The following is a 25,605-nucleotide window of genomic DNA, read 5'->3' as shown; positions in this document are numbered from 1 at the left end:
GGTGAGAGGAAGGGAGCAGGCTACGGCGACGGGAAACTAGGGAGCTGCGACGGAGAGAGCTCAGGGAGGCCACAACGATGGGAAGGGAGCAGCGCCAGCAAGGGGAAGGGAGCAGTCGCTCAACCTAGCTGCGTCGTTGGTGTCTCACTCGGTTTAGGGAAGAAAGCCACGGGAGGGAGAAAAAAGAACGGAAGTGGTACGCAACTAGGGAGTGGCGGGCGGGTAAATTTCGGCTCAACGCAGCAAAAGCAGGGGACGAGCTGCTTTTCCATTTGTACGCGCAAACCCAGCCGCGTTGAGAAAAGCTGCTGCGGTGTTGGACCCCTTTAGTTCAGCTTATACATTTTTAACGCAAAAGCAGCACCAAAACGCTGAAGCAAACGGAGCCTGAAGCTACCCATCTGTCCGGTGCTCAGCAGCGTTGCCGTTTTCGTACGAGCACGTGAACAAAACCGGGATTAGAAAAGAGCATCTTGTGAAAGTCGCAGGGCCAGCACTCCCAGAAATAGGGACGTGATCCGACGGCTCGGACGACCTGAAAACCGCGGATCGGATGGCCCGGGGTGCCCTCCGCAGGGGGACCAGCAGGCAGCAGCATGGAGGCGTTAGTAGCTTTTCTGGCTCAATTATTGAAGTGCGTGCTCGCTTCTCTGCCGCGTCCGGCCAGCCTCGCCGCCTGGACCGGCCTACGGCGGAGTAGCACGGCAAGGTGAATGTAGGACACCTGCTGGCAACAAGTAGTAACAGCGAAGCCGGCCGGCCAGCCAACCGGGCGTGGTCGTACCGGTCGCGGGCGGGCCGGTTCGTGGGGATCGCCGTGGGGCCACCCGGTCCACGGTCCACCGTCCCGTGAGTGACGATCGTGTGGATGGAGTCATGAAGATGAGAAGGGGGGCCCGTCTGTTGTCGTGCCGCGTAGAGCGGTCGTGTCCAGCGCACGCACGTTTTGCATGGACGAGCCGGGCGAGGTGTCCACGGCGCCGTCGTCAGCGCTCCGGCCGCGGCCGCGGGCAGGCTGGCGGAGTGAGTGGCCGGTAGGGCACCCGGCCACCGGTCCCCCGCGCGGCGATGCCAACATGCCATGCCATGCGATGCGAGTGCATGCAAGTGTGCAATGATGCCAGTTCGACCGGCGAGGTCGCGGGGGATTGGCCTTCCCGGCCGCGGGGGACTGGCGCGGCGCGGAGCGAAAGGGATGGAAAGCCGCCGCCGCCGCCGCCACCACCAGCCCAGCCCGGCAGGCAGGCACCTCGGCGCGGCGCGCGCCACCCCAGCCCACCCGGCCGGCCGCCCGACACGCGCGTAGTCGCCTAGTTGCGCGATTAGGCCACTCGCCCAACCGTCCGTCCATTTGCCCCGCGCGCCGGGGGCCACCAGCTCGGCGTCCGTCCAAGCCGGAGCCCTCCCCGTCTCCCAGCATGCTCTCGAGAGCGCGCAGGAAAGAGAGGGGGGGGGGGGGGGGGTGGCCGCCCTGTGCCGGGGGCTTTGGCTTGTGGCCGCCGGCCATGAGTGGAGTGGGGGGTGGACCACGCCGCACTGTCACGACCTAATCTGGTCGCTCTCGCCATCAAATCCCGCGCATCTCCATCCCCCACATTGACCCCCGCACGGCGGAGCGCCCGGTGCGGGGAGGGTGTCAGCGCGGTGGTTAACCGATGCTTTGAGTGCTTTATTACTGGGTGCTCAGTGCTCACACTCACTCTCAACTCTCACCTGATCAGTCAATCTTTAGTCGCGGCCTGAGTGCGTGAGGCCAGATTCGGCCGGGATCTCGGTCCTTGACGGGAAAAGAAAAGCTTTGCCACTAAATGATACGTCGTGGTGCAGACCTGATTAGCAAGATAAGCTGGAGGTTAGATCCACTCTGCACAAGGTGCTGTCAAGGGGTGGATGATTCTCTATCAGTGGAGCTGGAGCTTGAAACGCTTAGCAGAGCTGCTAAAATTGTAGGTAAAGCTGCCCCCCCCCCCACCACGTCTTCCAGCAATTTCTCGAGGAATAAGAGGCCGTTTGAATTCCGGGCTAATCTTTAGTCCCGTCACATCGGATATTTTGAACACCAATAAGAAAAAGTAAAAATAAGCTAATTATAAAATCAATTGCATAAATGAACACTAATTCACGAGATGAATCCATTAAGCCCAATTAGTCCATAATTTGATAATATTTTGCTACAGTAAATATGTGCTAATGATGAATTAATTAGGCTTAATAGACCATTTCCTGAATTGATCTCTATTTATACAATTAGTTGTATAGTTAGTGGATATTTAGTCCTCTAATTAGCATTCAAACATCCAATGTGACCCGAGATTTAAAAATTAGTCCATGAATCCAAACAGCGCATAGAAGTCAAAGCCTTGCAGACACGATCGAAAAAAGTCACTATAAATCGACACTTCACCTACAAGTTGTAATGTTTAGTCTTCCTGAGACTGTACATCATCATATGAATCATATACATCTTCTTGTAACTGCCTTTTTTGATTTGTAGTATAGCGGTACCACACGTATGAGAACCCGTTTCAAAAAGAAAGGTACACTGATTTTCCTGACTAGAGGCGTCATGCAATTGCCTGCGAGCTGCTTGTTGTTTTCAGAGTATAAATGACGGCCATCTTACGAGACTTTTCTCCAGAGCCCAAACATCATGATGTACCACCTTTAAAAGCCCTAGTTGGAGATAACAGGAACATGTCACTACATCACATCCTAGATCTAACCATGGCCACTCCGAAAACGGAACGCTGCTGATGCCGGCCGCGCTGCCAAAGTTTGTTACTCCATCCGGCTCTCTCTGACGCCTGCCCGTCCGATCCTCTCCACTGAATAAAACCGACCATGCGCGTGGCGCCGTCTGCACGAGCACACGGCTGCAGCTCGTCTTGTCCGCTCCCCGGATTTACCTCAAGAAACAGCATGTTTTCAGCATGCCACTAGCGTTTCCTGCTGCTGCAGATAAGCCATATTTCCGTGCACGGCATATCGTAGTAACCGACCAGCAGGTCTTGGACGGGGGCCTCGGCAGGTCATGCAGGCCGTGTGAAACTGTGAAACGCCGCCGAGTGTTACCGTACTAGTGCAGCTACTCAGCTTGCAAATGGTTTTTTTCTTTTTGCGCCTTGCTGTTTTTTTTGTTCTTCTAAAAATCATCGCGCCTTGTTTTGCAGCGGGGAAAAGTTTCCAACAACTAGACGGGTCCAAAAGCATTGGGATAGGGGCCGCGGGCCGCAGCGCACACACCCCTGTCTGACCCGTCCAAGCTCGCCCGGCTTGGGAACAGGCCACATCGCGTACACGCTCTTGTCATGTCGTTTGGCCTCTTCCTATTCATTCTCGTTCCACTGTGATGCGCTCAAGTTACCGTAGCTCGATCGGTTACGCTCTCTTTTACACCAGCGAGAGCCTGCGCACACTTTGCTTGTTAAATGGTGAAGCTAGACACTCTTCTGCCCTCTTAAGGAAGTTTTTCAAGTGTGCTTGTTTTGTTTTTTATTTTGAATAAAATTCAAGTGTACTGTTTTTTAACAGTGAAAAATCTAGGTTTACTTTATTATCATCAGAAAGGGGAAAACAACTCTTCGACATATTGCTGGTATACACATTGACACATCAAGATACACTATCAAGGCATTGCACCTCAGTAGGTGTAAAATATGACAAGAGAAAAAAAAAGTGACCAAACTTAGGGAGACTAATCACTGTCTAATGTCTTCTTTGGAATGCTGTTTTTACCTGAATTATGTGGAAATTTCAATTGATTTCTGTGATATTCCTATAAAATCCATATATTACACTCCAAAAGTGCCCTACCTGTAGGACTATCATTACGTGTATGCAAAAATAATACTCGAATCAAAGTTTAAACATCATTAAAAAATATTCTTTTCTTGCAGGTTGGGTGAATCCAATGGGTGGAAACTGATTTAAGGGACCGAACCCTACGCCACTACCAGTCACACACAAATTAGGATTGGTAGAGCCCATCCCTGCGCCCTGCCTTGCTGGCTCTGACCTCTCCCTCTCCCCCCTTCTCTCTCCTTCTCTTGTTGCTCCCCTTCTTTTATTGGGTTTTTTGTCTCCTTGGATTTGCGCTTGTGCTCACCTGGGCGCGTACTAGTTCTCGCATCAGAGAGAGGAGAGACCTCTGAGCTGTTTCTTCGAGTCTTCAGGATAGATTGGGCAGAGCTGCCTGCCGGAAGAGAGTAAAAGAGAGCTCAAGGGGGGCGAAAGGAGAATTTTTTATCCAGCTTCCTGCTTGATTCTCTTTGATCCCGGAGAGCTGCCGCCAGTCCAACCAATCCTTGCTGTTCGTGTGCCCGGGCTTTGATTGCTCTCCAGATCTGAGGCACCTGCTCGGTGGATTCCAGGAATCCGAGCACGAACTTGACAGGGAGTTCTCTGGGAAAAGGTGAGACCCTTTTCTTCTCCCTCCTCATCCGTCCAACATTGCCAAACTGTCCGTCGCGTACTCTTAGCTCCGATTGGTAAGCTTAAATTGTTGCTTCTCGATCTGTCTCTGTTGCCTACACTGGACGATGCTTGATGCATACGAGATATCGAGTTGGATGCAATTTCTTGATCCTTGCATACGATCCACCAGCTCACGCGCATAAAAAAAATATTGACCTTTAACTCGCTTTGATTGCGTCTGTTGTTTCGGTTGCGCAGGGGAAGAAGAGGCTGAAAGGGCGGTGGAGATAAGAGCGAGCTGGGTCCCTTGAGGATGCCGTCAAGAAACCGCGTGGAGGGGAGGGCGATGAGATGAGGGATGCTGGCCGCGGTGATGGATTACTTCAGCTCCTGCTGGGGCCCGCGATCTCTGGCCGGTCACCGGGGCAAGGGCTCCGACGCGGCCGGACGGCAGGAAGGTCTCCTCTGGTACAAGGACGCTGGCCAGCTCGCCACCGGGGAGTTCTCCATGGCTGTGGTGCAGGCCAACCAGCTGCTCGAGGACCAGAGCCAGGTGGAATCCGGATCGCTCTCCTTGGCTGAGCCCGGCCCGCAGGGCACCTTCGTCGGCGTCTATGATGGCCATGGCGGCCCGGAGACATCCCGGTTCATCAATGACCACCTCTTCAACCATCTCAGGAGTAAGGACTCTATACGTGAAAGTCGCTGCTGCTGATTTCTTTTTCTTCTTCTTAGTTTTAGAGACACTGCTGTGGTGATGATGCCATGATCAAATCCTAACTTCTGCTGCGCTGCTTTGATTATGGGTTGCATTTCTATGACTGTTAGCATGATGACGATGCTGACTGTATGTCCCAAAAAGGGCATTGGTACTTATTGCTTTCAGAACAGAAATTATCATTAGTTCAGTAGATCTGATTGGTAAACTTGCATATCATGATCGGATATGGGATGGCAGCTGGAATTGGTGTTGAGGTTTTCCAGAAAAAAAAATGGTACCGTATTATTTTATTACCAGGCTCCATGCTGATACTGTCTTAAGTGTGTTGCATTACTTATTACTACTTTTCTTTATCTGTTCGGTGTATTAAAATTGTTTCTTTTTCCAGAATTTGCAACTGAGCACAAGTGCATCTCAGTGGATGTGATCCGGAAGGCTTTCCAAGCAACTGAGGAAGGCTTTCTTTCTCTAGTCAGCAGGGAATGGTCTTTGAAGCCTCAGATTGCATCAGTAGGCTCTTGTTGCCTAGTGGGAGTAATTTGTTCTGGGACTCTCTATGTTGCGAATCTCGGTGACTCACGTGCAGTTCTCGGAAGACTTGTTAAGGCCACTGGAGAGGTTGTGGCCATGCAGTTGTCATCAGAGCACAATGCATGCAATGAGGAAGTTAGACAAGAGCTACGGTTAGCACATCCCGATGATCCACAAATTGTGGTTCTAAAACACAATGTTTGGCGTGTGAAGGGTCTCATCCAGGTAGACAAAAATTCTGTACTCTAATATCAGGTTGCTAATTTCTCACTTTATTGGTAGACTCGTCTAGCTAATTAGTCTTTGAAAGTGTTAGAACTTTTGACATAATCTGTTGTTCTCATCATAGTCGCACTTTCCTCGTGTGGGGTATGAATAATTACGTTTGTATTAGCATTATTTCTCATAAGTTAGGTATCAGGTATGGTCTCATTCCTATAGCTAAAGTTATCTGCGTTCTTTATTTGCGTCATCATAAGGTCCATTATCAGCTGCCAATAATCATGTAACATAATTGTCATATAACTCAAAATAAAAGTGGATGGTAAGATGTAACCCTTGGACCAATATACTATGTTACTGCACTGATACCACTTGTCCTCCTATTCGTGATTTCACTTTAGTGAAAGGTGAGCGCACCAACCATATAGAGGAGAAAACGATGTATTCAGTGTTGCTATTGATTAATATTTATTTCTTCATTCATATAACCATGAAGCTACTTTAACACTGTCAGTGCTCTGGATCCTTGTCAACATGCTTTATCCATGCTATTGCTTATGAGTCAAGGTCATATCTGCAGATCTCAAGATCTATCGGTGATGTATATCTAAAGAGACCGGAGTATAACAGAGAACCTCTTCATAGCAAGTTTCGGCTTCGAGAAACCTTCCAGAGGCCAATTCTTAGTTCTGATCCTCAAATTACTGAACACCGAATACAGCCCAATGATCAGTTTGCTATATTTGCTTCTGACGGGCTATGGGAGCACCTCAGCAATCAGGAAGCAGTTGAACTTGTCCAAAATAGCCCCCGTAACGTATGTTTTCTTCTCCTCTTCTACAGTTGCCATGGGTTGGAATATAATTGTCAATATAGTTCCATTTAATGGACATCAGATAAGCAGATGTTGAATTATATTCTGCTTTTATTGGATAGCGATTTCTCCCTTAAAATGAATGCATTATTTTTTGTGCATTAAGTCCAATATATGATATGAGGCTCTTCAAATACTATAATTGTTTGAATCAAGCTGAACTGGTGGTGGTTTTTTTGGATACAATATACATCTAAAATCTGGACCTAACTCACAACTTAGGGCAATATAAGCTATTACATGATTCGGATTGCAGAGCTTAAGCATTGGACAGCGCTTAATTCTTCACCAGTATTAAATGAATCCTTCATCGATCTATTAGTTATATCCATGTGAAATGAACCCACACATCATTGGTTGTTTCTCCTGGATGCCTATTTGTTCATTTGGAGTATTTTTTGTTCACTTCCTCTGAACTTGAATTGTATTCCAAACAACATAGCACAAGTTGCTTTCATTAAACAGATTAAAGCTCTGGACTGCTACCTTTTTCTTTGTCGAATTCATGCATCTCTTGGCTTGATATTGTTTGCTTCCTACCTTAAAAAATGTGATTTCCTTCCACCAGGGAATTGCTCGAAGGCTAGTGAAAGTCGCGATGCAAGAAGCAGCCAAGAAGAGGGAGATGAGATATTCAGACCTCAAGAAAATCGACCGCGGGGTGAGGCGGCACTTCCACGACGATATAACTGTCATTGTGGTATTCCTCGACTCAAATGCCATGAGTAAAGCTAGCTGGAGCAAAAGCCCCTCGGTTTCTCTCCGAGGGGGTGGTGTTACCCTTCCCGCAAAATCCCTTGCGCCTTTCTCAGCTCCGGCACAGCTGAACAGCACCTACTGAAGACGCTATACTGGAAAGAAGGCAGAACGCAGATCTGCAGGAGATGAAAGCTGCTCTGCAATCAAGTGTAGTGTAACACCTGCTGTGGTGCCCTTCGCGAAACTACTGTCTAGACTCCGCCTGGTAATTAGTGTACTGATAGCGAGGTATAAAAATAGATTATTTCGTAGCGACGCAAATCCTTTTTTTTTTCTTTTGGCCTTCTCTTTATTCTTATCCCTTTTCTCTTCATCATCCATGAGAGAACAGGTGGTTGTAAATTGTCCAGAACATGTTTTCCGTAATAGTCCATCATATCCCGCTTTTTTCGTGTTGATATGAAGGCGGCAGCATCACTGCTCAAGATAATGTTTGGGGCACATGATTTGACTAGTTCGGATCCAAACTTTTGATGATGTGTTGTAGCAGCATGTTGCTCTCAGCAAGGTAGGTACTGACCTGCAAGGTTTCCTTTTTCTCGCCATTTTTTTAATGAAAGATCTGGACGCGTGGCTTGGCAATTCATAGATTGATCCGGTTCGTGATTTTTCTCAGACAGCTAGCAGCATCAGCGATTTGACATGCAAGGAACGTCACACAGCGACACTGATTTTGTGAGCCTGAAGGTTAGTGGCAGGTCGGCACGAGTGTAAAGGGATCAGGCATTGCTCACGGGACAGCGATCCACGAAACAAGGCTTACGCGTTTTAGCTTGCAGCATTTGGATTGAAATAACCTGCAAGCCGGTAGATAGGACTAGTTTGTTCGAACCTACATATTGTAACAATATGCAAACCGCAATACACAGTAATTAGCTTGATGAGCCCAGATAATTCGAGGAACTCATGTATTTGACAACAATCCATGTCTTATGTGACTGGATGGACTCCAACGCCATCTCCAACAAAGACTCCTATCATGGCTATCAACCATGCTAATGTCTCAGTTTCACACTTTCACATTTATCACTATCACAAAAGATGCAGAGAATCGTACAAAGTAATCCAAAAAAAAAAGTGGATGTGAGAAACAGGATCCGATCTGACTTTGAGGCAATCTGGAACCATTCTCGGAGAACTGCAACCCTCATAAACTAATCTTGATGAAGTGCAAGATGACAGATTCAAACCTTTTGAAATAATGGCACATGTATACAAAAGTTCAATGTAAAGGCGCTGCTCATGTGACTGAAATCTTCAGCCAGGAATCCAGCACCTTTGGCTTCATCACTTTCAGCAGTGACAGTACATTCCAAAGGATTAAATGTTTTGCTTTGATGTCAGAAAAATGCAAATTTACATTGCAATCCATACAATCTTCTTTCAGAAACACTGGGACTGAGCTTGAGAGAACTAGATACAGGTAATTTTTGTAATGGACAAAAGATGTCGATATATTGTTTGCTATACACAGCTGCTTCCACTTCTGTGGAAAATAAGCATTTTCCCTGACTCTTCGAACATGATCCATTTCAGTTAATTACATGCCAGGTCGACAACTTGATTTCAGATCCTACCTAACAAATAGCGATACCAACAATTGGGAGAACAGAATAAATTCGCTGACAACGACAGCGGGGGAGTGGATGCCTAGAAATGGAACGATATCAACCTGCAGGAAATTCTCCACTGCAGATCCGACAGTCGCACCAGCTGCAAGTCCCCCAACGGTGATCAATGCAGCCTTACCTGGATAAAGGACCAAAAAAGGTCTTAATGTCATGCTAAATCTATATATGAAGGTTGGCAGAAGAGCAGCATTAACCTAAAGGTTTCCTCCCATAAGTAAGCAATATCATAATATGCACAAAAGCAGGTAGGGGTTTTCTAGACTTCTATGCCACCAAAACTCACATGCTCACTCACTAGCATTCTACACACGCAGTTCAAAATCAAGGTACTCCATATAGTACAGTAAATTAAATAGCCGTAGGATCAAGTTATTTACCCACAGGACTACAATGCACAGTTGTAAAGGATATCAAATGGTGCGTATCTTACAAATACATGATAGATTATAACCCAAAAATGGCAAAAGACTGTTGGGTGTGTGGCCGCGTGTGTAGTTCTGTAGACCCAAAATCTGATCTAGTTTTTACTACTATAGTGATGGGCTAATACTATGTGCCACCTTGAAGATTAGCTAAACTTTTGTTTTCATCAGGACCCCATTACTCTTTAAACCAAACCTCACTGTCACCCGAAGTCCATGAAATGGTCCATGAGCAGAATGATTATAGGAAGACACGAGAGAAGAATGGCCACACAAAAGGATGATGCAGCATGTTTGACTTGGCTACCCAAGTATATCTTGGGAAACCCACGCACCTTATCCAAAAAGGCTGACACTGCATGGGAGACAGTAGCATCGGATTATGACCGAAATAGCTTTTGTCCAGCATAACCTAATGCAAGCAATCTATGCTTCAATCACCCCTATAGCAAACCGGATTAAAGCAACTTTCTTAGTAGTATATGAGTAGTGCCGTGGTGAAATCTCTGGGTTCTGTTACTATGCCCAGGAATAAAAATGACTCTGATAAATTAAATGATTCATGGGCAAGTATTAGTTTGTGAGAAAACTACCATGCCAACATAGCTTCAAAAAGCAAGAGGATAATATAGAATTCATATATGATGAATAATGCAGAAATGTACGCTACTCAAGCAGTCAAGAATTGCACCAGGATGAGCATAACTGGTTTTTGCAAAAAAGGTGAACAATGTGATGAAAATGTTACTATTGATATGAATTATGGAGTCATTGCAAGTACAACTTTAGAAGAACATTCCTACGCTTTTGCAATACAAATTGTGCAGGCTTAAAAACCTTTGCTGCATATATTCTAAGAACAGACGTCCAAATGTATCAACATAAAGCATAGGATAATATAACTACGGAGTAAAAGTGGTGGATCAATTTACCTAAGTTCATATTTTTCTTTGCCAGGAAATACAGTGACGCTCCAAATCCTGTTGCTAGGATAAAACCTGGCACATCAGGGCTGGTGTACGCAGATGGTAAAGATGTAGAGCTTCCACTAGCATAGGTGAAAACCATCAGTGCACCATAAACGCATGACTGGATGCCCAGGTTGCTCGAAGATGGAGTCTCAAATGTAATAGGAGGATTCTTCATGGTTCTCTGCATCCACTGCGGGAGCGGGACTGTCCCTGCTCCTGCACTTTTTACAGGTTTAACATCAGCATAGCGAATACTGTTATCAGCAACCTTTCCAGACCTCCGCTGCGATAAACTCTGCATAAGCAACATGTCGTAGGCAGCTTCGACCTGAAATGAAACAAGCACTGGGAGTCAAATATGGCACCATGGAAGCGTATGAGATTGGATTTCTTTGTTCATTTGAGGAACAGCCGTAACTACTTGTAAAACTATCTTGAAATAGACAGTTCAGAAATTAGGCAAGGATCTGACAACGGCCACAAGCAACTGTACTTGTCAAAAAGATGCCTTGCAGAAGAAAACAAGAAGGAAATAGAGCTAGTTCATCGGAATAAGAAAGGCTATAAACGTCATAAAATAGCGGTAAGTTGCATAAAAAATTTGAGCACTAGAACATGCGAAAACAAAGTTATGAAAAATTTAGAATCCTTCATTCCTACGGAGCATGTCAGTAGGTTACTACCTCAAAAATAAGGCAATACATAGTATATGATCATCTCCACCATAAATATACAAAGGCCAATACCTCTTTAAGGCTTAAGCTAATCCACTGCACAGCTTTTTAGAGACCACGCGTGATGCATCAGTGCATCACGCATCAAAAATTGCATGAACCAATGAAAAGCCAGTCCATCACCAACTCAACGAGCTAGATAAAGTAATCGCCCTTTCCCACACTGTACAAGCAATTGAGTTCATAAACAAATTTCGACTCTGCATTTGAAAAGCGCAAGGATATATCACAACAATCCACATCGCTTCACACATTCCCGATTGATCCAGGCGTCTCCTAGTACTAAATTAGCAGCTTCAATCGGAGGTACCAAGGACCCAATAAAGAATCCCCTTATTCCCCCCAAGCGGCTGAGCACAACAAAAGGCGGACGCGAATGGAATAATAATGAGTGGAGGAGAAGTAGTCTCGGGGACCTGGGCGACGGCGTCCTGGTCGTCCTTGCAGGAGGCGAGGACGGCGTTCTTGGCGCGCAGGATTTCGTCGAAGGACGCGCCCTCGGCGACGCCGAGCAGCTTCAGCGCGCCCTCCACCGTCATCTCGAACGGCGCCGGCGAGGAGTCGTCCGCGCGGGAGGCTGCCAGGCGCGGCGGTCTCCACCGCGAGCGGGGGAACGCGCAGCACCGCCCCGCCGCCGCGGTCGAGTACCCTCGGAGGAGGGGAGTACCGCCGCGGCCGCCGCCGCCGAGGGAGAGGGCCGTCGCAGTGGCCATTATTTCCCTTTGGCTGCGCTCGCTTGGAGCCTCAAGTCTAGCGTGCGTGCGCTGTTGCTGCGTGCGTCGGCTTCTGCCGTCGCGGATGATTTTTTTTCAGGGGTGGATTCGGCCCTGTGGGTCGGGGTGTTTTCAGACATTTCTTCATTCTTGGGCTTTGTCTCGGGAGGAGTTTGGATAAGCTTCCAAGTTCCAAGGCGGGCTTTCTTTTCCAACCCTTCTAATAATTGGCTTTGGGCGCCACTTGGAAAAAAGTAGTATTACATTTTTCCTTGAAAAGAACATGGAAGAACTATGGACAGTGCACAGTACTAAAATAACATTTTATTATGATAATTAGCCAAATTGTACTGAATTTTTTTAAAATGATGTTCGTAATAGATATTCTAAGACACAATAGGACAGACCTCCAGTAGCGGTATCGGGTATGAGCTAATTTTGCGACCTTTTATTAGTTTGTACTACTGTGTAAGATACCGAAATCAAGCTTAAAAGATAAAATACAGGGTGTCAGATCCGGACCCACGGTACGGTGCATATAGCGTATTTTTTCTAGGATAATGGATAGAACATGGCACACGCCCTATATATATATATATCTGTAGTAATTACTCGTAATATTGTAGAATTACTCATACAGTCGTAAACCTAAGAAAATACAAACTACACACAGGACGTAGGGTATTACGCTCTTGGCAGCCCGAACCTGTCTAAACCTTGCGTTCTTTGCACCGTCGAGTTCCTGATCTCGGCGACACCCTACCTACAAATTCACTGCCTCGAGGGTATCTCTTGGGGGCGTGGCGGTAAAACACCGAGAGAGGGGTTTGTAGGCTTTCATAATTCATATACTTTCTTCGTAAAATTACGGTAATATCTATTTTGATTATGCACGTGCCTACCAGGGTCAACAAGATCGTAGACAATTTGAGGGCCGTGTACCTCCTTCATACTAATTTCCTTTTTTTAGGTTTTAGAGAGCAGGGGAGTTAAAAGGCAGAATGTTTACTTTTCTTTGCTTGCACGGATGAGCACAGATGAGCATGGGCGGAGCCTTCCTAGCAGGAATACCCAACTTATTTTGCAAAAGGATAAGTATATATGAAGTATATACATATGTGTAGTTTATATTGGGTCAAATTCTATTGTTTCTAAGTCTATGAAAAGACTATCTCGCCTCTCACATCTGTCTCACTGTCTCTCGAGTCTCGCACATTGTATTTTGTCAGGCTCCGTCTCTTTTACTTCTCAAATTCAAAGCTTGGGCCAGGCTAGTAGATTCTAGACGATGTGGCACCGTAGCAATGGCCAAAAGGATTAGAAGAGCTATAGTATATCAATAAAGGAGCAAATTAGATGCAATGGCTTCTAACATACGAGACCACTCAAGTATCAGAGCCAATATGGGAGGAGCAGGACAGACAAGATTCTATGCTGTAATTTTTACCCAAATTCTGAATCCAAATTTGTAGCATAATTGAATAATTTTCTCTAAATTAGATGTCATATATAGCATAAATCATTTTATTTTCGCACTCAAAATTACATGGTCATAAACATTTTTTCATTTACACCTTTATTCTGGGAATACCCAACCTCAAAATCCTAGATCCGCAGTAGCGGATGAGAAAACTTGCTTGTCACAATGGCATCTATGCAAAATGGAAGCATCCCCACAAGCGTGTGGTAAAGAAGTTCGGTGAGCAACTTTAGACCAATGCAACAATTTTGATGGTCCTAAAGTGTGCTTTGTGGTTATTCACCACCTTCAAATTGGATATTCACATTGTCTCCAAGGAGAACGACACAACTTAACGGTGCAATTAATATTTGGATCAGATTCATGCGACAGTGGCATATTTACAGTTTCGACATGCGTGTTATTACCTTAGCAAGATTTACTGGTAAACCTTTATGGAGAACCATCATTACATTTAACAAAACTAAATTAGTAACTCGACGAGCTAAACAAAAAATAAGGTTTTAATCACCTTGCGTGAAGTTTTTGATAGACACTCTTGGAAGTTAGAGTCGGCTGTTTCTTTCTCGTCTATACCTTCCGCGAAGTTTTTTATAGATATTTTTACAAAGTTAGAGTCGGTTGTTTCTTTCTCGTCCTCTGGTAATACAATAATATCTTAATTTTTAAATAGACAACTAAATATTATGATCTAACTGTAAAAATAGCTCATACAGTACTGTAAAATTAATTTCATATTTTACTTCCTGAGGCTATTTATTTTGATAAATAATTATCTTTTATTCTCATTTTAGTGCCATTTAAAATCTACAAGGAATCACACGAGAGAACCTAAGAACGAATGCATATACGAAACTAATACTTACCTAAATGTGAGGTTATGGCTTACCAAGATTTACTTATAGCATTCGCAAATAAAGATTTACTTGTAGTAACTTACGTGCGAATGAACCATTATGAAATTAAATAAAAATTTAACTGGTAAACTCGAGTCGTCTGCCCGCGTCGTCTCGTCTGACGCGACCCGGGGAGCCTCCCGCCGCCGCCCGCACAAAGCCGCCTCCACAGATCCTCCAGGAGGCCGCCGCCGTCGTTGCCGGCCGGTTAGGGGCAGTGACGGCGGCGGCCGGCGGCAGGGCCAAGCGGCGCCTGCTCGCCCTCCCTCCTTCCCCATCCTCCTCTCCTCCTTTCCTTCTTTTCCCCCTCTTCGATTCGGTGCTTCAAGCTACTGGGATTGTTCTTCTCCAACAGATCCCCTATCCCGGGCCTTATTGGTGCGGATCCACAGCCGGAGGCGTCCCTTCCCGGCTTGCATCCTCGGGTCAGCTGGCGGGGATGCAGTGCTCGCTGGCCGCCGTGACTCGTGCGGCGCTGCCGATTTCCAGGCGCGCCGGTGCGGTTCCTTGCCGTGGCGGGCAGATTCGCTCGGGGGTACTCGCCGTGGTGGACCACTCGAGGCCGGCCGGCTCCTTTCCCGTGAGGGGCTGGTCCACTGCCATGGATCTTGAAGAACGTCCGGTGGCTGCCGCCGTGGGGGCTTGCCTCCGATTGCCGTCCTCCCGTCTGGGATCTGCTGGGTGCCCTACGGGCACGCTGGTGGAGCTGAGCCGCTGGTCGCCGTGCATTGCTTCTTGAGGTTCTCGGACGAAAATCTTGACTGCCGGTGATGACGGTGCTATAGGCATCCTGTTCTTCTCGAATGCGTTACAGTGAGGATCTTAACGTACGTGGATGGATCCAGCTGAAAACAAAAGACCGACGTACTGGTTTATGAGGCGGTAGCATCGGCATGTTACTCTTCTCTTAACACTTCGTGTAGAAATTCTTGATAGCGACATCTTGATCAGCTTGGAGTGATCTAATATCTTTTAAAGAAAATGACGTGAGAACCCGCGGTGAAGAAATAAGGAGATCTTTCTATATCGACATATCAGTTGGAAATATCATAGGTAAATTCCTGCCGGTCAGAATCTGGAGAAGCAATAGCAGTGTCTGATCATGATCAGTTCAGTACGGTTTCTACAGTACGGTTTCTAGATAATAGGATGATCTGATAGGATAAGATCATCGACAATCCTTGCATCACGAGCTTTTAAGAAAACAAAACAGTTGATGTGAGATTTTTATTATTGCATGAAGATCAAAGCAATGTTGAAGAAAGGACGTAGAAGAAGTTTGAAGTTTAGTCCTTTACACTTTCTTTCTTATTTCTTTCTTTTTTATCTTTTGTTTTCCTCGGTTGGAGGTTTGGAGTCTAAATATTTATAAAAATTTTGTGGTTTAATGGCTAGATGTGTTTCTTTTCCCGTAGATATTCACTTTTCAATGTTTAAAACCGGGGTTTTCTTTAAGTAAACTCGATTTGACCGAATCAAAATGGAAATCATGTCCAAATCACCCTCGAGCAAGTTTTGCAGGTCCCTTAACCACGAGGAATCCTCTGCTCCCCGCGGCATATGCTATAAAAAAATTCTTCGAGAAAATAATTCCCCGCCTCTTGTCCCCACCTTCAGCGTCACGCACCTCGACGGGCCGCGCATGGCGACACGGCGCGTTCACCGCCTCCCTCCCGTGATCTAGCCAGCCGGACCCGATCCGCCACCCGTTCCGCACGCACCTCCTCTCCCCCACCCCCCACCCCCCCGAGACCAGGACCACGAGCCGCGGCGAGGCTTCTCATCGGCGGCAGAATATTTCACCGGCTCCATCGGAATCTAGGGTTTGCCACACCCCGGTCGCCCCGATGGGACCGGCCGCGCAGCCGCCGGACGCCGGCGGCGGCGGGGACCCGGAGGCGTGGTACGGCAGCATCCAGTACCTCATCAACATCTCCGCCGTGGGGGCCGCCTCCTGCGTCCTGCTGTTCCTCCTGGTCAAGCTCCGCTTCGACCACCGCCGTATCCCGGGGCCTTCCGCGCTCGCCGCCAAGCTCCTCGCCGTCTACCACGCCACCGCGCCGCAGATCGCGCTCCACTGCGGCGCCGACGCCGCCCAGTTTCTCCTCTTCGAGCGCGCCTCCTTCCTCATCCTCGCCGCCGTCGCCGCCGCGGCCGTCGCGGCGGCCCTACCGCTCAATCTCCTCGCGGGGGACGCCGCCATCATCGACCAGTTCGCCGCCACGACCATCTCGCACATCCCCAAGTCGTCACCGCTCCTCTGGCTCCACCTCCTCCTCACGGCCGCCGTCGTCGCCATCGCCCACCTCGGCATCTCCCGCATGGAGGACGCGCTCCGCATCACACGCTTCCGCGACGGCAACGGCAACCCCAGCGACCCCAATTCCAGCTCCGTGGCCGTCTTCACCATAATGATCCAGGGCATCCCCAAGACGCTGGCTGCAGACAAGACCCCGCTCAAGGACTACTTCGAGCACGAGTACCCTGGCAAGGTCTACCGTGTTATCGTGCCATTTGATCTCTGCACGTTGGAGTATCTCGTCCAGGAATTGGGAAAGGTCCGCAACAAGATCTCTTGGCTGGAGGCTAGGTTGGGCGCCCGTGACCTGTTTGATGACTTTTCACACGACGAAGCAGCTCAATCAGAGGAGCATTGGTTTGTGAGAAAGTTCAAAGAGGTGTGGGCAATGGCAGTGCAGAGGTTAGGTTTTACTGAAGAGCATTGGCTGAGGAAGTTGCAGACTAAGAAACTTGTGCTTGGAAGCAAGCTATCAGATTATAAAGAAGGGCGTGCACCAGGCGCTGGGGTAGCTTTTGTGGTTTTTAAGGATGTATACACTGCAAACAAGGCTGTAAGGGATTTCAAGATGGAGAGGAAGAAGACCCCGATCGGCAGGTTTTTCCCGGTGATGGAGCTCCAGCTTGAGAGAAGTCGATGGAAGGTGGAGAGAGCACCACCAGCATCAGATATTTACTGGAATCATCTAGGTCTTAGCAAGACATCTTCGAGGTTGAGGAGGATTGCAGTTAACACCTGCCTTCTTTTAATGCTATTGTTCTTCAGTTCACCCTTGGCAATCATCAGCGGGATGCAAAATGCAGCACGGATCATCAATGTGGAAGCTATGGATCATGCCAAATCATGGCTTGCCTGGCTTGAAGGCTCAAGCTGGTTCTGGACCATAATCTTTCAGTTTCTTCCCAATGTTCTCATCTTTGTGAGCATGTATATCATCATCCCATCCGTGTTGTCGTATTTTTCCAAGTTTGAGTGCCATCTTACGGTGTCAGGGGAGCAGAGGGCTGCATTGCTTAAGATGGTTTGCTTCTTCCTGGTCAATCTGATCCTGTTGCGTGCGCTGGTGGAATCGTCACTTGAAAGTTGGATACTCAGCATGGGGCGTTGTTACTTGGATGGTCCAGATTGCAAGCAGATTGAACGCTACTTAAGCCCATCCTTTTTATCAAGATCATCACTTTCTTCCCTGGCGTTCTTGATCACATGTACCTTTCTGGGAATATCATTTGATCTGTTGGCACCAATCCCTTGGATAAAACATATAATGAAGAAATTTAGGAAGAATGACATGGTCCAGTTGGTCCCTGAAGAAAATGAGGATTACTCAATGATGCAAAATGGTGAAGAAACTAATAATTTGACAGTGCCTCTAATGCCTGAGAGAGAAGATAGTGGCCTTCTGGATAATATTGAAGGGCATGATCTTTCCCTGTACCCACTAAACAGGAGCTTCCACATGCCAAAGCAGAAATTTGACTTTGCACAGTACTATGCTTTTGACATTACAATATTTGCACTCACAATGATCTACTCCCTGTTTGCCCCGCTCGTGGTTCCTGTGGGTGCAGCATACTTTGGCTACCGATATCTTGTCGACAAGTACAATTTCTTGTTTGTGTACAGAGTTAGAGGATTTCCTGCAGGCAATGATGGGAAGCTGATGGACAGAGTACTGTGCATTATGCAATTCTGTGTGATCTTCTTCCTTGCTGCAATGCTGCTGTTCTTTGCTGTTCAGGGTGATTCCATGAAGCTACAGGCTATATGTACTCTTGGGATGTTAGTGTTCTATAAGCTGCTGCCTTCTAGAAGTGATCGCTTCCAGCCATCTTTGTTAGAAGGGATGCAGACAGTTAATAGCTTTGTAGATGGTCCTACAGATTATGAAGTCTTTTCACAACCTGACCTGGACTGGGATCTGTATCAATCCTGAAGAAAAAAACTCAAGATCAATACACACTTCTGTTTCGTTACAATGACATCTTTTATCACTTGATGAGACCCCTGGTCTACCACGCAGTTACTCGTTCTTACTGTACAGCTATGTAAGATTAACTGTCCTTTTAGATGTCTTTGTTTTGTCAGAGGTGACAGGCACATGCAATTTTTGATCATGAACCTGGTCTATCTAAACATACTTCAAATTATTCTACACGATGTGGCCATCTTGATTCTATTCTAATATAATCTAAGCTCCTGTGACCAGAAAAAATGTCTTATGCATGTCATCCTCTCTGTGCCGTAAGTTTCCTATTATAATCGGCAGTGCCTATAAGAGATATATTTATATGGTTTAGATACAATCATACGAGAGGCAATTTTGCTACTGTGTATTATAAGTTGTGGCAAGAAAACTGTGGCATGATCTTTTGAAGTTAAAGGGGGCTTTACAGGCAATTTGTAACATCATTTGTGTGGCATATTGAAGCACTGGCTGGTGGCTGCTGTAGTTATATGCTAATTGGGTTATCGATGTGAGTTCTGATTATTGTTCTACTACGCAACTTTCGTTGGAGCAGCATAAATCACTTCTCTGATGTTATCGTGCCCATCCAGATTGCAGAGGATGACATATTCGGCTGGCACTGTAAAACAATTTCTGTAAACCGTCGAAGCTTCATTACTATGATTTGCGATCGTTTTAGGTACTGTAAAACAATTTAGTAAATCACGCCGCCTTTTTGTTACTATATCTTGTGATTCATGTTGATGAAAGGATGATCAACAGCTGAATATGGCCCTCTCTCGTTCTCGTTTCAAGTCTCAGAGCTGTGGGGTCCAACAGTAGGCGACCCCAATCTGATCTATTTACGTGTTATTTCTCTGCAAGGGCCCTCAAGTGGCTCTACCCTGTGAGGGAGAATCTTTCATCTGGATGCATCCAGCGAGAATCTTGGAGACGAAAGATAGCGAAAGAGGGAAGGAATCCATGGGTGATACAGATCTGGGAGCGTGGCCGTATGCATGTGGGCTGTCATGGGCCAAACCACGACTCCACGTGCGTTTCCAGTTTCCTGCCGCCTGCTGGTGCGGTGCCAGATTCCAAACCTAGCAGGAGTCTTCTGCCTCTCCCACCCCTAGCCAAGGAAGCACCGTGCCCGCCGGTCCCCTCCCTCTATTCTTCTCCCACTTCTCCGTCGAATCCTCACCCCCCCGCCGCCGCCGCCCCTCCTCCTCCCTCTAGGTCTCGTGGTGTGGAACATCTGGACGCGGTTCGGTTTTCTCCTGTTGGTAAGTGGTAAACCTCTTTGCCTCGATGAATTGATGGGATCCTGTGTTCTGATGAGAGTGTGGGTTTTCTTCTCGAGCGAATCTGAAGCTTCCCCTCCCCCGTTGAGTTAGCTGTCGTCGGTAATGACTGTGAGGTGCTAATCTAGTATATTATAATATAATCCATCAATTGTTCTTCGATTAGGTTCTCCTCCTCTAGCGTCCCCTGAATCACTAAATCTGTAGGAGTTGTTAGCACCAATTTTATGTGCGGGTGCATTTTGTTTTCCAGAAAATTTGGAGGTTCTTCAATTGAACCCCTGCCCCCGCGTCATGTCCGCCTCTGGTGGTGATGTTGTTTCTAACTGAAAACCATTGGTTGTTTCAAGTGGGAACAACTAGTTTTAGCCGGTGGCACACCTAGACTTTAAAAACTAGGTGTACATGATCTCTAAAGATATTATTTTTGCTTAACCATATTCTAAATAAAATTTATTATGGTTAATTTGAAACATATATTATTTTATAAGCTAAAAATCATCACTTAAATATAAATTCCATTCCTTTTTAGTCAATAATTTTTCAAAAGTAAATAATAAAGATTTCACATGTCTTGTGTACATTTGTGTATGTTCGTCTAATACTTTATTTATAGATGATATTAGTTGTTATATAACTAGCATATAAAATATCTATCAATTTGATATTTTACTCCACTATATTATTTGAAGTGTTGTAGGATATGTTTTCTAAAACTCAGGTAGAATAAGATTTTTTAGCTGGAATAATTTGTTATAATCCTAACAAATATGCCCATGTATTGCTACGGGTGATACTGCGAAGCATTTAATAATCTTATCGGTTTAAATATCATTGCGGTATAATTAAATTTTGCATGACAACATCTCATTCAAAATCCTTTTAAATAAAGTTTTAACCTCAGACACTTCTTAACACTTTCATACCTACCATCCATCCCCCTTCCTTAAAAATTCTTCTTGCCATTCTTCATAATGCTGGCTATCTCGACTTTGACTCTAGGAACAACGAGGTGCCCACCATATTAATATGCGTGCTCGTCCTAACACTGTGATCTGATTACGTGCTGATTTACGCATGCTAACCTGCGGAGCATTCACGGTTCACCTCTATCCCTAAGTAGGGTTAATAGAAAAGCTCAAGACTCACGAGCTATTTATATTTGACTTGCCAAAAGCTCAATTCAAGCTAAGCTATACTTGAAATCAAGCCAAGCTTAGACCTTACTTGGAGCTGGAGAGCTCCAATAATCCGAGATTAAGATATTTGATAAAGCTTGAGTATTTCAGTTTTACGTGGCATGTGCATGTATCCTGCTACCTCTATTAATTAAATTTCCAACTATCGAAATTTAAAATAATATAGCTGGAGGCTAGAACTTTGCATTAGCTAACGAGCTACTGTGTCGAGCTACTGTGTTGTACAAGCTAAAATAAGTACAAAATAATACTCCTCTGTTGATAGTTTTATTTCATCTTTGTACAATAATCAAGAAGAAGAATCTTGCATATCATCTTATTAATCATGGCTCCTTATTTCCGATATTATCGTATACGTACACTAATCTTTTTCAAAGAAAAGTCATCCTGCATAGGAATTGAACGGCTGTCCATATTATTCCCAAGATGTCAACTCAAATGGGACCATCAAATAGAATGATTCAATTTTGCAAAAGAAAGAAAATAGAGGGAATAAAGCTAAATATTCAAATATATTTCTTTTTCCATTTATTTATCGAATTAAATGCGTCTTTTAGGCTAATTTCAATTCATAGTTTCGTTGCACTATTATAAAGACTGTGAACTTGGTAAGTAAATCAGATGAGTGTTACAGGGATAAAACTACTCTCACATCCATAAAACTCTTCCTTCTCTTTTCTCGTAACATCCTTCAATGCTAGCAAATTTGTTGATGGGTATAATATTTAATGCCTATAAAATTTCTACTGAGATTAATCTTATACGCACGTCTTTTTGTCTTATCTTCACCAATACTGCTGCTGTAAAATCATTATATTGTGGTTCCTATAAAATTAATCATCTCAGACTCGGATCAACCTCGGCTCGGGATCCTCCAGCTTTAGTGGCAGGCTCGCTCGAGCTCGGCTCATTGACAGCCCCCTCCCGCTCAGGGCTCAGCCGCTCCCCGCTCAGGGCCTCAGGTTCATCTCCTCCCTCTGCACCTTTCCCGTCTCTCGGACTCTCTCCTTTGCTCTTCCTTCCCTGGCGGCGACGACTGGGCGAGCGGCGGCGCCATTTGTCCTGTCTCCGCCCAGCCCTTTGCCGGCGACGAGCGCATCCTCCAGGTATGCACGCCCCTTCTCTTCCTTTCTACTGTGCGAGAAGGAGCACCCCAAACCCTAACAAAACTATTTGTATTCGGATCTGAATCCAGTTACAATATATTACCTACTAACTTCGATTTCGTTTGCAAGAATTATCGGGTGTACATGTGTACACCCATGCCCTATGCTGGGTCCGCCCCTGGTTTTAACATGAGACTCTTGTGTCGGAAGACTGATTGCTGCATGATTTGAGGCTGTAGCCTGTTACATCCAGCCTCCTTTGCTCTGTTGATTCATCATGGTATTAATGTGCACCTATTTTCCTGACATATAGGTCGCTGGAACGTTACTAAGTTCAGGAAGGATGAGCAAAGGTCCAGACGGTCCAGTTCCGTTTGTCAACATCGGGAAGAGAGCAAAAGGTTCTCAAAACTCCTTCAACTTTCGTTTTCAATTGCTGTGCTTCATGCCATTCTATGCATTTTTGTGTTGTGGCTTGTTATTAGAATGCAGTCTCTCTCTCTCTCTCTCTCTGAATGTAATATTTCTGCATGAGATGCATTGGCAGTTTTGAAATCAAGTCCAATCTGAATGACTCTGTTAGGTGCTAGAGGGTTCATGTGACCATCAAGAGGTGCCTAATACTCCGTTCTTTGTTCCAGTTGTTCTTGTGTAACTTCGTAGAGAAGGGACCATTATGGCATTATCTAGTTGCTGTGATCTGCATGGATAGGTTATGGGCAGAGAAACGGAAGATCAATTCTCTGAATGTCTTATCTATCTCTTCTATAGAAAGGCGTAAATGTACCTCTGGACCTGCCTGTCAACATATTTATTTAGGATAATGTCATGTACTTCTATCTGTTTTTGTATGTGGTATGACACGCACATATGCATTTTATGATCGGATCTATGTGCTAGCAAACTTCATGTATTAATACTTCCCTACTTACAGATCTCTTGTACAAGGACTACAACTTTGACCAAAAGTTTTCTTTGTCGACGTCTAGCAGCTCTGGTTTGGTAAGATGTTCATGCTTCTACTTTTTGTTTAGTACCTTCGGAGAACTCTTTGAATTCATTTTTCTGATAACCTGCATTTTTTTGTCATAGAATCTCACAGCCACTGGTGTGAGGATCAATGAAGACTTCATTGGTGATATACGGACACAGCATAAAAGTGGTAGAACCACTGTTGATGTCATAATTGATAGTGATTCTAAAGTACGGTCCTTGTAAACTTTGTTTGTTTTTCTGCATCTGAATCCCTTTTGCGGAGTTTGGTAGCATATGTTCTCTGTTTTCTGCATCAGGGCTGCTAATTGTGGCATTGCTGTCACTAAATATCTTGCACGAGGCATGAACATATCTTGGCACCAGAAATATTACATCACTGGCCTCATGCTAGGGATACATGCATCGGTTATGTAAGCAGCAAGAATACGCTGCTAATAAATTCTGTGGGTAGGTAATAGTGTTAAATTTAGCTAGTTGTAAGTATCTGAAAGTGATTCCTATAATAAACTGGATCTCCTTCCATTTTTAGGCTAAGAAGATTTAACGCCTTAAAGAACAAGTGGATTTCTGAATTTGAGTTTTAGTACAGTGCGGGTTACTATACCATTTCTATCAGTTGCATCTGTATATTCATAATATTTAGTGCTTCATATTCACTTTTGCTCTAGTCATGGTCTTTCTTCATGCATTGGGTATCCTGCACTTGTGTTCTTATTGGAGTCCTTTTGTTTGCAGGTGTCAACCACAGTCACTGTTGATGAAGCACTCACTGGTTTGAAGACTTCATTCAGCTTCAAGGTTCCCGATCACAAGTCTGGGAAGGTTAGTATGTTTCCAAGGAGGAAACATCAGCTTTACTGAAACACAGAAAATTTGCAGTGCAATATGTGCAGGAAGTCTTTAATAAACTGTATTTGGCTCACATATTGTGTTTATTGATTACATCAGGGCTAATGATCTACATTTCAACCCACTAATTTTCAATGAAATGTTTTCTTATCTTTGCTAGTACTTACCTTTTTTTCTGGCAGCTTGATCTGCAATACGCTCACAATCGTTTTGCATTGAATTCAACCATTGGTTTGACATCAGCACCTTTGGTTGAGCTGGCTGCAACTATTGGCACGAGTGAACTTAGCTTTGGTGCTGAGGTTGGATTTGACAGTACTTCAGCTTCTGTTACTAAGTACAACTCGGGGATTGGATACAACAAATCGGATTTCTCTACTTCTTTACTATTGTAAGCTCTGCAAGTTTATGCTTTCTATTTAGGCATACATAAATTTGTGCATTGCTCTTAATGTGATAATGAGTTACATAATCTCTGGTCACTGTACAAATTAATCCATGTCTATACTATTGTAGTTTGTCATTTTGATCTTTTCCACTGTACAAAATTTAATCCATGAGCTACATAATTTGCATGTTTAGCAAACAAACGATATTTACCTAGCAACCTCTCTTTTATTTGTGGTCTGACCAATCTTTCCACATTATTTTTGCTACATAGAGCTGATAAAGGGGAGACTTTGAAGGCGTCTTATATTCACCTTTTCAATCCGACCAATGGTGCTACAGTGGCAGCTGAGGTAACACACAAGCTGAAAACAAAGGAGAACTATTTCACCATTGGGAGCTCCCATGCCATTGATTCCTCAACATTGCTAAAGACGAGATTCAGCAACTCTGGGAAGGTCGGACTTCTCTGCCAGCATGAGTGGAGGCCAAAGTCCCTCGTGACTCTTTCAGCTGAGTATGATCCGAAGGTGGTACGTTCGCCTTCAAGATTCGGCATGGCGATATCAGTCAAGCCTTGATGAGTCGACTCACCTCCTGTAAAACAGTACAAGCGTTGCAGTCTCCAAGAACATAAGCTTTGGGGCGATACCTAGAACAGCTCTCCCATTTTAGCCTTTTTGGTAACTCTTTTGGGCAAAGGAGTATTGTCTGGGAGTTGGACTTGTTTTGTGGAATGCTTCCATCAGAGCCAACTCCACACCGAGAATTGAAAATACACAGAGGTTTGTATTAGAGCAGAAGTTTTACTATCTTTTTGCGATGTTTTTCCCTGTTTTGCTATTCGATGCCAAATGATTTTGGGGGCGATTAAACGCCAAGGGCTTTGTGATCATTGATAGTTGACCACAGGCTTGTGATCATGAGGATAGTTGATAACTCTGATGATAATGGGGGCACTTGTACCCAGCGACTAAGGAGTGGTTACTGGGATTGTTCCCGATTAGTCAATTGATTCTTTTGGTGAAATTCTTTTCCTGAGTTGATTCTTTTGAAATTTCATGTGTTCAAAGGCAGGCTTAGTTTTAATTGTTTGCTGGTTCTTGTGATATGAGTTGAATGCGACTAGACTCGAGATGAGCCGATGGAAGCT

At 45.2% G+C, this 25,605-nt stretch overlaps 4 protein-coding genes across 5 annotated transcripts; 3 read left to right on the top strand and 1 right to left on the bottom strand.

The window, feature by feature from the left end:
* Nucleotides 1–3,955: 3,955 nt before the first annotated feature.
* LOC112874064 (probable protein phosphatase 2C 28) lies at nt 3,956–7,937 on the top strand. The gene is made up of 5 exons (XM_025937229.1): nt 3,956–4,411; nt 4,672–5,093; nt 5,523–5,890; nt 6,468–6,704; nt 7,330–7,937. The coding sequence occupies exons 2-5, from the start codon at nt 4,772–4,774 to the stop codon at nt 7,600–7,602; spliced, it is 1,200 nt and encodes a 399-aa protein (XP_025793014.1). The 5' UTR covers nt 3,956–4,411; nt 4,672–4,771; the 3' UTR covers nt 7,603–7,937.
* An 898-nt stretch (nt 7,938–8,835) lies between these two features.
* LOC112874065 (protein CHAPERONE-LIKE PROTEIN OF POR1, chloroplastic) lies at nt 8,836–12,090 on the bottom strand. The gene is made up of 3 exons (XM_025937230.1): nt 11,695–12,090; nt 10,506–10,872; nt 8,836–9,269 (listed from the first exon to the last, which is right to left on the bottom strand). Exons 1-3 carry the CDS (start codon nt 11,989–11,991, stop codon nt 9,094–9,096), a joined length of 840 nt encoding a protein of 279 aa, XP_025793015.1. The 5' UTR covers nt 11,992–12,090; the 3' UTR covers nt 8,836–9,093.
* A 3,877-nt stretch (nt 12,091–15,967) lies between these two features.
* LOC112876441 (CSC1-like protein At4g35870) lies at nt 15,968–18,831 on the top strand. Its single transcript, XM_025940561.1, has one exon. The coding sequence runs from the start codon at nt 16,215–16,217 to the stop codon at nt 18,597–18,599; it is 2,385 nt and encodes a 794-aa protein (XP_025796346.1). The 5' UTR covers nt 15,968–16,214; the 3' UTR covers nt 18,600–18,831.
* An 850-nt stretch (nt 18,832–19,681) lies between these two features.
* LOC112874794 (mitochondrial outer membrane protein porin 6) lies at nt 19,682–25,458 on the top strand. Of its 2 annotated transcripts, XM_025938323.1 has the most exons (8): nt 19,682–19,897; nt 21,961–22,220; nt 22,534–22,621; nt 23,155–23,222; nt 23,313–23,423; nt 23,952–24,038; nt 24,248–24,456; nt 24,727–25,458. In XM_025938323.1, exons 3-8 carry the CDS (start codon nt 22,564–22,566, stop codon nt 25,031–25,033), a joined length of 840 nt encoding a protein of 279 aa, XP_025794108.1. In that variant the 5' UTR covers nt 19,682–19,897; nt 21,961–22,220; nt 22,534–22,563; the 3' UTR covers nt 25,034–25,458. The 2 variants fall into 2 exon arrangements, with proteins under 2 accessions (XP_025794108.1, XP_025794109.1); XM_025938324.1 differs by lacking the exon at nt 19,682–19,897 and having other exon boundaries at nt 21,766–22,220.
* Nucleotides 25,459–25,605: the final 147 nt, after the last annotated feature.

Source organism: Panicum hallii, chromosome 9 (assembly GCF_002211085.1).
Source record: "Panicum hallii strain FIL2 chromosome 9, PHallii_v3.1, whole genome shotgun sequence".
Lineage (NCBI taxonomy): Eukaryota > Viridiplantae > Streptophyta > Magnoliopsida > Poales > Poaceae > Panicum > Panicum hallii.
Note: the sequence above shows the minus strand (reverse complement) of the source record. Positions and strands in the feature narration are given on the sequence as shown.